At 37.7% G+C, this 15,204-nt stretch overlaps 1 protein-coding gene across 6 annotated transcripts in view; it reads left to right on the top strand.

Annotated features, from left to right (window-relative positions):
- atp2b4 (ATPase plasma membrane Ca2+ transporting 4) overlaps window positions 1-15,204 on the top strand; it is a 120,443-nt gene extending 105,239 nt beyond the window's left edge. For 3 of the 6 annotated variants that reach the window (XM_047149487.2, XM_017450368.3, XM_017450367.3), the window contains one exon: window positions 11,538-15,204. In XM_047149487.2, coding sequence (XP_047005443.1) covers window positions 11,538-11,801 — 264 coding nt within the window. In that variant the 3' untranslated portion in view covers window positions 11,802-15,204. Of the gene's footprint in view, window positions 1-3,282; window positions 3,464-11,537 lie in introns of all 6 variants that reach the window. The other 3 variants (XM_047149488.2, XM_053674227.1, XM_053674228.1) reach the window with 2 other exon arrangements.

Here is a 15,204-nt window from a genome sequence, read left to right on the forward strand (position 1 = left end):
GTAGCCTTCTCTTCTAGCCACGACCACAGCTGCAGGAGCGAGGAACATGAAGTCGTTGCATTTTTAAAATTTTTATAAGTAGATCTCAATCCTTCATGAACATGCAAATTTGTACATCCTTGTTTATACATACTTTTCCTGTGGTTGTCTCATAGTAGTGTGTGATATTAGATTTTCTATAACATTGTAATGCTGATACTTTAGGCTGCTCCACCCTAAATAGGTTTACATTGAAGTATTTTTAATGTGATTAATGATTCTGGTGCTAATTTATTTCCTGATGCTGTGTTAAGTTAGCATTTTTCTGCCACGATGACATCACAGGGGGACATTTGTTATTAATAGCGAATAAGGAATAATGAGCTCGTTTCAAGTTTTGTTAGCTCTTAAGAGCATCTTTTCTCACAATTTTTCATCATTGACAAATTTCTGGACCAGAATGCAAAGCAGTTATTCAAAAAAAACAAACAACAGATTTACCACAAAGACTCTGCTCGGCTAATTCGTGATCTCTGAGATGAGCAGCATGATGGCTATTAGAAAGTTGAGGCTTTGTACGCTGATCTGTGTGAGCAGAGTGTACAGGTGTGGAGATGAGACAGCTGGACAGACTAAAGGAGTAAAGCACTGCTGCACCGCTCTCTTTAGGTAGAAATGATGTGAGGGCTGAATCCTACAGCCGCTACTACATTCCACTGAATGACATTCTTGGTAATGTAGGAAACTTTTAAAGCCGATGAAAGAAGTTAATATAAAAAATTTCATTACAAAATTAATCTTACACACCATTGAAAATCACATGTATATTATAAAGCTTAATATGCAATGGTGGATTTTTCCTTTAAGGCACAGTGAAACACTATTATTTGCACTATAGTCACAATTGCTTTCCAGGCAGACATAACATTGAAACATATAGCCATAATCTCAATAAGAGTCTGAAGCTGTATTGTTCAATTTAACCTTTTCAATCTAACCTATCGCCTGGAGTTCTTTTAGCAAGGCAATATTTAACATTTCATCATAGCTAGCTCAGCAATATCTGCCCTTATTGAGTTTAAGTGTTGTGTCCTACATCTCTGTTTGCGAGCTGATCAGCTTCTTTTCTACCTTTCTCAACGTCGATGTGAATTGCTGAAATACTGCACCTGTTCAGCCGCAATTAGCCGGTGCAAGGTCATATCAGACATGCTGTTTTGTTACATACCATGATTTCTTAATCTGTTTATCATTAGGCTTAGAGCATCTGCCTTAAAAGTCAGTGTGATTGAGTTGTTGCTATAGAAATGATGACGTATAACATGAGATCAAGTGCATTAATATAAACCTCACAGCCGAAATTATAGAACTTCACAGAACTAAGAGCTGTGGTATAATGTAAAAGTAAACAGCAGTTGGTTAAACAAAAAACTCAATGATGGAAAAACGTACCAAAAAATGTAAATGTTAATGAAGGGCAGTCATTTTTTTTCCTCCTGTGAGCCCATTCATGCAAATTCACAAACTCCCTTAAGACGCTGAGCTGAGCAGTGGTGTTTGTCACATCCCAGTACTCCATGGTAAAGGACAAGACACTATGGGAGGTAACACATTTCCCTCATGGGTATAAAACTGATCTACAGCTTACTAGAAACCCAGAGAGACTGTATCTCTAGAGACCAAAATCCTGGGTGCAACACACTAGATGGCTCGAGGTTTGACCTGCCCAAGCTGCTTCTAATAAAAAGCCTTTATTGGAGAATCTACTTCAGTATGGAGACTTTTATACAGTTTCTACTAAAGGATTCCCAGCATGAATAGGTTCATGGGTTTGCACATAGTTGTTTATCTTGTAGGATTGTCTGTTTTTTTTTTGTTGTTGTTGTTTGTTTGTTTGTTTGTTTGTTTGTTTTGGGGTTTTTTTGTGGGTGTGGATTGGCTGAAGGACTACTGAGCATGATGGAGAATTCTTTATGGAATGCCGAGGCAGGGGCGTGATGCCTCCTACTGAGCTCCGGTGTACGTTCCATATGAATGTCCACAGGCAACATGTTTCTCCCGTTGGGCTTCATTAAGTTTTCTCTCCGCCTCTGAAAATGGAAAGATTAACACTGATCATATTTTTGTTGTGTTTTGGTGCTGAAATGTAATTTTGTTTACAGTAGCGAAACAGATCACGAGGCATTCAGGCCATCAGTCTTTGTCTGTCTTTTGCACTTTCCCTTTGTGGTGCAGAAACACATTGAATTAAAAGAGCTATATAGGCAAATAAACTATTTATTTGTTGTAATTGATTGTGAAAATAATACCTAAAATCATTCTGATTGTCTCCTTTTATTGTATTAATATTTCCTGCTTGTGAGGTTGCAAAATTAGTGAAATGCATTACTTGAAGATTATGCTTTGCTCATCTCATATCTAGTTTTATCCAGTCTTTTTTTGTATCATGCTTTTCCTTGTTATCCTGCTGAAATGTAATTGTTAGGTAAAACTTTTTGATTGATGCCTCTTATATCTTATGTGTATTTTATCTTATCTTCTCTTATATACCTCTATGTATTTTATGTCCCGTGTTCTGCATATGAATGTGCACTGTGATGACTGATTTGTGTTTAACTGGAGCAGACAGTGATATCAGGGGACAAATGGGAAGTTTTGTCGTGCGTGTCATCTGCCCTGGATTTTGTCCCAAATCCATTTCCCTGTCCTTGAATTCCAGACTGTCTCTTCCCTCTTTGCCTTCAAGCTCCGAGATAGACAAGGTTGAATGTTCCCTTTCCGTCTCCCCATTTGGCAGCAAAAAAACTGCTGCTCTACTAATTAGCTCCTTATCGCCTTTCCTGTCCCACCAACATAATTTCTAATCCTCCTGGATTTCTATTTTTTATCAGTCATGCATGGTTAGTGGTACACAATGGAGGAATTAATTGGCACATACACGATTCGCAGAGAACTCATCAATGCCTGTCTTGTAGAACCACTTTTGTCACCTCTTTGTGGTCCTAATTTCCCTTTTTTCTTTTCATTAGGAGCCTCCTCTTAGTCCTAATAACTGAAAAACTTTCCCCTACAAAAAGAAAAAGTTTTACTCACTTAAAAAAAAAAAAGTCTCCTTTAATCCCTCCTCTTCCTCAGCTGCCTCAAACCTAATTATATTGGGGTTTTCATTGTCTGTTTTTCAATAACATATGTCTGCTATAACCACTGATTGCTTTGTACATCTTGGTGTCCTTCTGTCTTCCTTTCCCTCTCTCTTCTTCTTTCTCTCTTTTCTTCATCCGGGCCTCTCCCTCTCCTTTCCAGATGGACGTGGTTTATACATTCCAGACAAGCCAAACGGCAGTGCCCGGTGCGCTGCGGCGCCAGCCTTCGGTGGTCAGCCAGCACAACGACGCAAAAACAGTTTCTAGCCCCACGCATGTAGGGCTTTCCCCTTCCACTGCCATGGCGCTGCCTGCTCCTGCTTCCTCCTCTACTGCAGGCAGTGAGTGGCTCTTAACACACAAGCCAAACTGCTTCTGCACGAGCAACCAAAGCACTATAACCACCTTCTTTCTCACCTCTCTTTCCAACTGTCTGTCATTGTCTCTGAGTCTCAGATCACCAAATGCGTGCGCTCGCTCTCTCTCTCTCTGATGTGAGCTTTTGGATTTCTGTGGTACTCTAGAATGAAGGCTTATCTGTGGAATTTGGCTCTGTCCATAGATTATGCACTCAAGTTTGGGTGAAGGGATTTTAGTCAAATTCCTTTCCCATTCCTCAATTTCATGCCTGGGTGGAACACACTTTTGTGACAAAGCACATTTCAGATACTCATTCTCCTGTTTAACACAGTGAAGAAGTCTGTTTTAGATGTTTAATTTAAAGAGGCTCTGTAAAACTCTACCAATATTATAGGTAGCACGTTTGCAGGATGTAAGGTAAACGTAAATCTAATCTCATTGCTCAACATGACCGGTCCTAGTATATGTTCTTGAAGAACCCCACAGTAAAAACTTCCAAAAATTCATAAAGAATGTTAAAAACATTTTCTACATTTATTCATTTATATGTTATATGCCGAAAACAAGTATCTAGCACAATTCCCAAAGTTGTTTTGTCAAGCGAGCGCAAATTTATATTATGGATTTGCTTTGACCTCAAGCCTTGGTATTTTGGTTTCTCCTCATTATTTACCATCATGTCGTTTTCTTCAATCTCGTGACATTGTCAAGGAACTAGCAGAGGTAGATAAATGGAGAAATTTTTATTGCTGAACTCTTATGCTAGTGCAGCATGTCAGGATAGTAACAAAGACTAAAATTGACTCTTAATTGAAATGTAGCTTGTTTCTTCATAGAGCAACATTTATAGTATTCATTAGTAAAACTAAATAAATGAAACAAATAGATTGTGAATTTCTCTCACAAGCCCATGTGTAAATCAAGCAATTCCATATGGGGTCCCCTGGTGTGGGAAGTCAACATAATATTCTATAATATAATATTATCAGCCTGTTTTTAGATGCTTTTATTTTCTTAATACATTTTGAGCTTTACATTTTTCCTCTGATGCTATTGGCAGATCATTTTGCTTTTTTCTAGAAGTAAATGCTTAAAATTAGCAAAATTATGTGTGAATGGAACTCTTTTAAGCTTGAAATTAGTAAACAATGACTACATTTACATGGACAGCAGTAATCTAATTATTTGCCTTATTCTGAATAAAACAATATTGGGATTAAGTTGTTTACATGAGTCGTGTTTAGAATACTCCTTTCATGTTCCCGTTTTACATGTTATTGAACGTAGATCGATTAACAGCACACGTCATTACGTTGCCACGCCGTCCGAAGTTCCCACCAGAATTTCACATATCAACATACAGTACATCTTCGTTATGGTACCGTATACAGTTTTGGGTGTTTTTATTTTAAATTTTCTTAATCGCACTTGAAGCGTTCGTAAATTATTTGTCATGTTATGCGTGCAAATAGACGACTGCGTGAAGCCGTGGGCTGCGTCCGTAACCGTGTACTTACCTACTATATAGTAGCCAAGATGCATGTATTTTGTCTACTACAGGCCTATAGTAGGTAAGTATGTGGTTTTAGGCGCAGCTGTGTTCTCTTGTGTGCCGTAAAACGGTTGAGCACTGCTGTGTGTGATTGTGTCCTGTCACAAAATGCGGTGAAAACTCTCGCACGAGGTTAATGTGATTAAGGTGTGTACATATCTGTAATACACGTCGATAATGCGACTAAAACAGGAAGACTCCACATGTCTTAATTCGATTTGTGTTTGCTTCAAGTATGACTTTAATCGGATTAAGGTAATTAAAAATTTCTGTTCACCTGGTAGTTTCTTAATCAGAGTATTGTCTTAATCGGGTTAATAGTGGATTATTGTTGTCCATGTAAACGTACTGACTGTCTACAAACAAGATTAATAATCATATATTTGTTAATTTTAATACTTGTATATATGTTTACTACAATCTTGTAATAGGAAATACTAGATAGATTTGAGTCCAAATATTTTAACAAACATTGGAATGGGGGGCTAGTACTAGAGTCTTTATCTGAAATCCAGCTGTATGTGATATTATAAATAATTTTACAGAGCCATTTGCGATTTGATTTAGTAAATTGCTCCTGAAATTAAGACAAATATGAGTGCATTATAAATTAAATCAATCACATGGAGTGCAAATGTCACTTTCCATTCAGGCTGAGGAAATATTCAGGCTGAGGAAAGGCCCACCCACTTCAACCAGAATACATGAGACGACAAATGTAAAATATATACAATATCTACTTACTTCTGTCTTATTCGATCACTCTTGTCATTTGGCCCTCTGGTTATACCAGTGCACAGTGTTTGACAGGTATATAAATGGCTCTGCCACTGTCTGCATGCATTATGCCTTGTGAGATAAAATGGATGGAGCCAATGAATGAAAGCCTGCTTTTATATGAGTTCCGAGGTGTTCAGAATGTGAATGCTGACTTGCTGCTGATCTGCTTTTCTTCTTTCACTTGCTCCTTACTTTTTGATTAAGAAAGTTAGGAGCAGATTAACCTCTAATCCCTGAGGGGATCAGAGTTATTCTAAGTGTTATCTAATTACGGGGTTTCACAAAGGTTAATAGCTGAGCATCTAGTGCATTAAAAAAATAAAATAAACAAACACAAGAGTATACAGTATGTGCATGAACATCTCCATTTGTGCATGTCTATCTGAATGTACATGCATGTGTGTTTTTTCTAAATTTTTTGTATTAATACATAACATTTACAGCTTCTTTGATCATTTTCTCCAAGAAAACTTCTCTCTTCACAATTGGTGAGCTGAAATGGAGAAGCAGTAGAATTGTAGGCTGATGGACAAATCAGTAGCCCTAGGTGCCCAGAACAAGCAGATTTCCTATTTAGCATTTTAGTTTTTTCATTCTTGGTAGGTTCAACAACCAGCAAAAGAAAAAAAAAAAAAAAAAAACACTCCTTTAGAACTTTAGGAAAACAAATGTTTTTACAGCTCGATGCTGTAACTATAGTGCGCACTGCTCTTTCCCATCTCCTGCTGCACTGCACACATCCCACATTTTGCTGCAAAAAACCAAATGAAAATATCTTGAATATAGTCAACTTTATCTAGTCTTTCCAGTTAGTTATAAGATTTCAATACACCAAATATATGATTATTAATCCTATTTCTTTAAATTAGTTTCTTTAAACCAATTTAAAGCTTAAAATCGTGTGGTTCTATTGGCAAATATTCTAAACAGAAGCAAAATTATCTGCCAGTAGAATACGAAAATGCGTAAAAGCATCTAACAAACAGTCTAAAAATATTATTACTCACTCACTATTAGATTAAATTGAATACACTGGATAACTTCACTTTGATACTATAGACTTAAAGTTAAAATGCTGATATTTTTTTTATATATATATATATATATATATATATATATATATATATATATATATATATATATATATATATATATATATATATATATATATATATATATATATTTATTTATTTATTATATGTTTCGCAACAATAAGGTTGCAAAGGTCTTGGGAGAACTTTTTGCCATTTACCCATCATGAGATGTTTCTTTTGTGACACCTTGGTAATGAAAAACCTTTTTATAGAGCATCAATTTACTAACCCAACTGATATTAATTTGCACAGATAGGTGGTATAATTACTTTCTAACTACTTGGATTTCAGCTGGTTCGTTGCTTTACCTTGCCTTGGAGAACTTTTTCTTAGCGTCTTTGATACTTTTTTCCTGTCTCATTCCACTTTATTACACAACTTTATTTATGGACTTTAATGTTGTGAATTCTTTATATTTGTGGATTTCTTGAGGTAATACTGATGTCTGGTGAAAATTTCATGTGAATAACCTCATTGGAAATATATTTACTAAAAGAAATGTTGATGCGGTGACATTCCATTCAACACACATAGCAAAGGCTGACTTTATAGTATACAGCTGTGAATTTGTAATGACTCCTCACACCATCAGTGTCACCCAGAAGACGATGGGTTTGAGTCTGGATTCTCTCAAGGTTTCTTCCACATGAGTTATTCTTTGCCACCATTGCCTCTGGCTTGGACATTAGGGACAAATTTAAATCTATATCCATGTCCATTTTTAAGAGCGCTATATATAGAAAATCAAATTGAATTAAATGTGCCCATATTCAAGATATGTCACATGCAAATTTTTTGCAGTGTTGCTGTTGCAACAAAAAACAGTAGAACGTTTTTACTAGGCAGATTATTTATTGTGCAAGGATGACAATACAATGTTCATAGAATCAGGAACATGCAGGTATGCGGAAAAACTGACGAAAACCGAGCAATATAACGTGCAGCCCAAAACCGTCATTTATAACTGTCCTGCTAGCACAACACAGTCACCTCACGGATAAACATATCGAGAGAAAATGCTAGCCAGGCTCAAATAAGTAGTTTTATGTGCAATGCAAGGACAGACACTGCACTTTTTGTCAATTTTTTTTGTCCATGGGAATATACCTGTTCATTTTCCTTGGTCGATTTTAATGCTAACTAGTTCATTATGTTAGCTAGGTTTTTTAATTAAGTTTCCTGGCAACCAAAACATGGCACTGGGCAGCTCATTGAAGCTTTTATTCACCCTGTGTGCTAGCTAATGAATTTATGATTTTTCTACCCCTAATAATGTGTCTGGTCAGAATCCTCTCTAAAAGGAGAATGAAGGGATGAAATAGGAAGTGATAAAAGCCTGATGGAATGCAGTGTAATTGGCCCATGACCTTGAGTTATCATGAGAGAACAAGGTGTCTCCAAGGTGATGGGTCGGCACATCCTGTGCCTCCTGTTCACTGTCTGCCTAGCAACAGAAACGAGAGAGAGAGAGAGACGGAAATGTGCAGATGCTTACCCTTCTAGCTCTCTCTCTCTCTCTCTCTCTCTCTCTCTCTCTCTCTCTCTCTCTCTCTCTCTCGTATCTCACTTTCTCGCCACTGATGAGAGATGGCAGACTGTACATCTCGCAGACATTTCTCCTCCCCCTTCGCTCATTCCTTCTCACACACCCTCCCATCTCTTTTTCTCTCACCCTCTCACACTTCACACCCTCTTTTTTTCCTCTCTATCCACCTTCTAGGCTCTTTTTTTTTTCCGGCCCCACCCTCGTTCCCTCTCTCTCCAGATCTCCGACATGACACGCACCATGCTTCACTCATCCCTCCCACTCTGTATTGCAGGAGGAAATGCGAGTCATGACTCTTCTGCCCCCTTGATCTCGGTTACCTAGGCGGAAACATTTCCACGGCATCCCTTTAACTTTCAGTAGAGAAAACTGTCAGCTTGTATTTGTGACATGCGTTTATCAAAGCAGTCTGATTTTCCGCTGAGAAATGATTTATAAATGACAATTCTTCTCAGAGGGGAAAATATAAAAGCATATCTCCTGTTATGGGTAGTTAAATGATTGATGTTTGCCCATTTTTGGAAATCCCTTTGTCTTGTGTGTTACTCTTTTGTGTCTTCCTGAGCAGTTTTCATGTGGGATCATTTCTGTGAGGTTAAACTTTAATGAGTAAACCCAAAGGGATGACAGACATGTCGAGTGAAGGGCCACTTTTCTCTGAAGCCACGATATAGAGCAGCTTATGAGATTTATTAGAAATTTGACCATATGACAAAATGCTATTTTGGGAATATAAACTGTCATCATAGTTAAGCGGATTATCAATATTTATAGTGTCTCGGTTTCTTCAAGGTTATATGAGTTGATTGGTTTAATAGCAGCACAGAAAAACCTGAAAACGTGCCTCATTTCAGGCATAAGCAAGGTGCAGCACTGGCAGTCACAGCGTTAAGGATGTGATCAAGTCAGGGTGCAAATGCACATGTTTAAGATCTGCAAAATATCTCCTGGATATTTCCTGGTTCTGAAGAGGAAATGTCTTTCCTATTACATCAGGCCCTGCGAACAAAACCTGAGTAGCTGCATGATAAAGAAACGCAAAGCCTCAAGAACAAACACATGCACTTGGCAGAGTAAAAGACTGCTGATCAGACAAAGTGGCAAGAGTTCTCAATATGCGTTAAAATGGAACTGCACCATGTAAATTGGAGCAGCTTTCTGCTGCTAAAAGATTGACGCATCGGAGCTCATCTTTCTTTTACTCCAGTTGATCCTTTCTACACTCCAGCAAGCACCTGACAAAAATGTGTGTGTGTGTGTGTGTGTGTGTGTGTTCTTACCCTGACATATGGTGGTTTCATGCTTGTGTGTCTGCCAGGATTTCAGCAGAGAGACTTCCAGATCTTAAGTCTAGTATAGGACCTTAACCTGCATGCACTATTCACAACTTAGCAAAGGATGTCTCCTTCACCTGGAGTGTCTTTTTAACTTTATAGCAGTACAATTGGAAAATGTACTCAACAATTTTTACAGTGGATAAACATTTTAACCAGAACTGAGTGCTGTTTTTCATAGAAAGAAAACATGTACCCGATTTGAAGAATAATCATCATTCTAAACAGGTTAATCATCATCTTTTGAACACACCTTGACAACTTGGTATGTGTATTTAAAAATGAATGCTCCCAAGCTCTGGAAAGGCAAAAATGATAGTAAAATATGCACGCCACTTAGTGTCAAGAGGATGAAGATCATAATACTTATGCATGATTTATTAATTTATCAAATTCAGAATCTATAAAATTGATTCTGGTTGATTTGTGGTCTAAATATAATGTTTGGTTTAATGGTAGATCTTCAGTCTCCTCTAAGTATCTCATAAGAATAATAATTTAGAAAAAATTTTAGTGCAGTTGATATTCATCTTACTGTATTTCCATGGGAGTCAAGGACCATGTGTCAAAATGTCTTTCTAGGGCAATTGTATAATTTCGATATTGTGATAAATGTTTTCACAGTATGCTTTTATTTTAACTTTAAAAAAAAAAAAATACATATAATTACAATTTTTTTTTTTAAAAAAAAAGCTTTAGTTACTGGAGATAAAAATAATTGTGATACATGTCTTGTATCATAGAAACACATTCGAGATTTTTTTTTAGTATCTATCCTAAGACTTCTGAACTCCACTTACATAAACCGAGCAGTAACATGGTTGTCCAGTTAAATAATGGGCACTTCTGCTTTTGACGAGTAAACCAAATGTTTCAGTCGAGAACCAACCCCCCCCACACACACCCCCCCACACACACACACACACACACAAATATCATGCATCCCTACATTTTTTTTCTCTCTCTCTCTCTCTCTTTTCTCTTTTCTTCCATTGGCTTTGGACATACGTGTCACGGCATGGTGCACACATTATTGATATGAAACGCCTCTAAATGCATGATTGCATGATCCAGACATTGTTAGATTAAATGCACCTACTCTTGAGCAGACTTCTTGCCTATGTAACAAGTCACATAAGAGCTTCAAATCCAAGATCGTCAAATAGTAATCATGTCAAAGAGTGTTCCCGCTGATGCTCTGAGAACCTTTGTCCTGTAGTGTTTCTGGGAATTTCAGCCCAGATTACTGTGTGTATATCACTGTATCTCTTCCTTTTTAAAAAAAAATCTCATCTTTTCCATTTCTCTCCTCAACGCCTCCTGTCTAAAAGAATAATAATAAGCCGTTTGTTCAGTACAGTGTGCACGTGTTTGGGTGCTGCCTGTTTGTGGGTTGCATGTCTAGTGTTTGTTATTTTTACTGCCTGTGATGTGTTTGATGTGATGTGCTTGAAGTTCATGCCTTGTGTCCCTTGTTCAGTTGGGAAGGGTTTCTTTTTTGCAATTTAATGTTTGTGGTATGCTCTATTTGTTGTTTGGTATAATTTCACATGCAGCTTCCCTTTCGAGATGGTGTCATTCTTCACGTACTCACGTTTTATAATGCAGATTCAATGCACATACCATATACACCCCAACACACACACCTGTCTATCTATTTATAGATAGATAGATACACACACGTTCATACAGTGTGTGTAATCTCTCTAATCCTTCTTTCTCTCTGCATTTGTTTCTCAAAAACCCTAGATTAAGGTGGTGAACGCTTTCCGCAGCTCACTGTACTCGGGCCTCGAGTCCAACAGCTCCATCCACAGCTTCATGGTCCACCCTGAGTTCATGCCGCGTGCCGAGGAGGAGGAGCATGTGCCCACGATAGAGGAGAACAGCACCGAGATCGAGCCGCTGCCTTCCTCCTCCGCGTCCTCCTCCTCCGCCTCCCCCAGGAAAAGTGGAGGTGGAGGCGGAGAACCCCCGGACAGCTCCATCCACGGCCGCAAGTCCTCCATTTGACCATCTTTTCCACCCTGCATCAGTCCCAATCCTGTCCTCCTGCAAGATCCTCCCTGAAAAACACCTCATCCATCATGCAGCATCCTCCTATGGAGCCATTTTCTCCCTGGGCTTCTCCTCCACTCTCGGCGTGGCGTCTGCGCTCTGACAGCACGCATGGCACAGTCTAACTCGCCCACACGAGGGCAGCTCGGAGGCTGCAGCCTTTCCTTCACTAACACTGTATCCTTGTTTCTTCTTTTTTCCGCTGTCTGATTTGAACGTCATGTTTCCTAGGACTTTTTTTTTTTCACCAATTCAGTGACTTTTACCCTTTCAGATTTACAACTTGAAATGTGCATTTATGTTCCTACATGGTTTTATTCCTTTTTTGCATTTTATGGTGATTTGAAACACAAGCGATGTACATCACTGTCTGTAGTCTTTTTTTTTTTTTTTTTTTTTTTTTTAATTTTCGTTTTGTCCATTTTATTCCCCAAAACTGCTGTCTATCAATGTCTTCAGGAGTCCACACACACTACATTTTCTTTTTCCAAATACATTGACTGTTTGAATTAAGGTCATCCTTGGTTGTCTTTGTTTATTTGATCATGTTTTGGGTTCTGTATGCACAGACCTAAGGCTGCTATGCTGAAAGTAGAGTGAAAGAAAGCGTGTGTGATTTCACCAAGATGGGACGAGTGGGCCATGCAACTCATCATGTCAGTCTCATAAGTCAGATTTTTAAAAAATTAAATAAAAATCCCCAAATTAGCAGAATCACTTCTTTACTCAAGTTAGAGGATGTAAAATGGAACTTTCTCCACTTTGTGTTTAACATGACTCATGATTGAGAGTTTGTTTGGTGATCACCCGTTTGTGTGCGTGAGCGCAGGTTTCTGCAGTTAGAGTCGATTTTCATCTTAGATTCGGGTCTTCTTTTTGCCGTTCCATGTTAGACTCTACCCAATATTGTGCTGATCAGTTGCAGAAGACATTATGAGGGTCCGAGCAGTTCCAACGCTCCACCTCCAAAGGGAAAACAAATAATAAAACAGCATAAAATGAATGCATAATAACTACGTGTATTATGCAACCCGAAGCCTCTGTTCGAGCCCTATGAACGGCCTGTTAGCTGTGCAGAAAATCCTGCCAACTTCTGGCCATGTGCTTCTAAATCCCAAATCATAGTACTGCCATATTTTTCATCCTGACTTCATACCTAGCTAGGTTAGACAGGATCCTCAATATCCTTTTTCTACTTGCTAAGAGCCATATTTTATAGGTTGTTCTTTTATAATCCCATTTTTGCTTTCCTTCTTTGCTTTTAAAATCAGTCACTGCCTAAAAGAGAGACGACGGACCACTTTAATATTACATGAACAAACTCTACAGTTTAGTCAAAGCCGTACTTCCCCCTACTGGCAATTATTTTAAAAAATTAAAAAATTTTTGCTTATTTCCCAAAGTGATGTATTACTACAGTGAAATGTGTAAATTTCATATAAACGTTGATGTTCTGTTCTGTTTTTTACAACTGTTCTGTATTTTTATATTAAGTACTTTTTAATATTTTGGAAATCTATAAATTAAAAGTGTATAGGCTTGGAGCATTTGGTGACGTAACAAATTAAGCAAAGCAGGCAGTAGAGTACATTGTTTTGCAGATATACTTATGCCACGTTTAATAGGAAATGCTTTGGCCAAGGAGAGAAGAGAGCATGACGTGTTTACTTTTAATCTAGCGAGATTCAGTTTAAATGCCGTTGGGTGTAGGTGCATTGGGAAAACTAAAGCCTGTAGTTTATCTAACATATTGGCTACTATAAATGTTACACGGACATTTGCATTGACGTTACTAGTTCTAAAAGGAATTTTCTGTTAATTAAATATGAATTGAAATGCATATGCATATTTTCATCATGTACAACCACACTATGTTCATTGGCATGGTATTATGGCATAATTTATTTTATTATTATTATTTTTTAATATACTGTGTCACCATGGGCTGTTTTGTTTCATGGTTTCGTGACAGTAAACTCATGTGTGTGCCCAGATATAACTTGTCTAAAGGACATTTTTTGCTCAATTCATGAACATCTAGTGCACCCTGTACTGCGTTCAGTGTAGTGTTGAAATCAAAAGCTTGTTCTACAGTCAAAGAAAGTTCTGCCAAAGTGTTGTTTTGTACAATCATTACTTATTATTATTCAAGTCCCGACATAAATGTGATATGTTGTTGAAATGACACTACTTTGTTTCCGCACATCTGTCCTAAAGATGTCCTGAATGAATATTTGTGAACCTAACTTTGTCCTTTTATCCATCTCATTACATCATCTTATCCCTGGACATTTTGCTGTACATGGATGTTAATCAACAGCAGTTTCAATTTCGACATTTTCAACCGATTTTGCTCTCCAGGACAATTTGTTATTGCACCGGTCTGTCATTTTTGCTGAAGTGCAAAAAATAAGATGGCATGCAGTAGCTGATTCGACTGCGTGGCTAGTCTACTGAGATTCTCTGATGGCTCTTCTTTTGGGTTTGAGGTTTAGGAGTGATACACCACAGCTGTAAATAAAAGATTGCAATTTTAACCTGGAATTAGTCACAACCGCCTATTTTCCATAACTTGGACAACTGAGATCCTGAGTTCACTCAAAAGTGTATTCGATTGTGAAAAGGCTTAAAAAAAAAAAAAAAAAAAGGAAAGAAAGAAACCAATTTCTTTAATTCATATGAATACGATAATAAGCACTGGTGTTATTTTTGTATAAACCTAATATCATCTATGTGGCATGCATGACTTATAAACAAATTGGTGGTTCAAAGCAATATGTACAACCTGGTGTGAGTGGTATTTCTAGTGTCCTGTGTTGCTTAAAAGAAAACTCTTAACTGTTCAATATATGTGTTCAGTGTTTCTGCATGATTAAGAATGGAATGAGACATCCCCAAAACCTGTACTCGTCCTCCAGCTGAATGCTGCACGTGGCACGCACGCGCACACCTCACTTTAATTAACATAGCAGAAGAAACACACACTGACATGATGCTGTCTTAGGAAAAATTGACATTGATCGCTCTGTTTTTAGACAATATGATTATATATGTGTGATTCAGGTTTGGAAGTTTGTCCACTTTAAAAACCCTCAAGTGCTCATCCCTAGGCTTGGATTGTACTTTTATCAGTTGGGTAAAATGGGCTACTGAATAAAATGTAATTCCACAATCACTAATAATATGAGCTGTGGAATGGACTTTTTATGCCAAGCATGATCACTTTTACGCCACATTCTGCTCTATAAATCACTTTTGTGTCATTTCCATTACTGTCATGCAGTTAGTCATCCATGCTTTACAGCTTTGACTTCATGTCACCTACTTGTAAAAGAAGCAGCTTTTCTCCACTGCATGA

The sequence above is a fragment of the Ictalurus punctatus genome, chromosome 21 (assembly GCF_001660625.3).
Source record: "Ictalurus punctatus breed USDA103 chromosome 21, Coco_2.0, whole genome shotgun sequence".
Classification (NCBI taxonomy): Eukaryota; Metazoa; Chordata; class Actinopteri; order Siluriformes; family Ictaluridae; genus Ictalurus; species Ictalurus punctatus.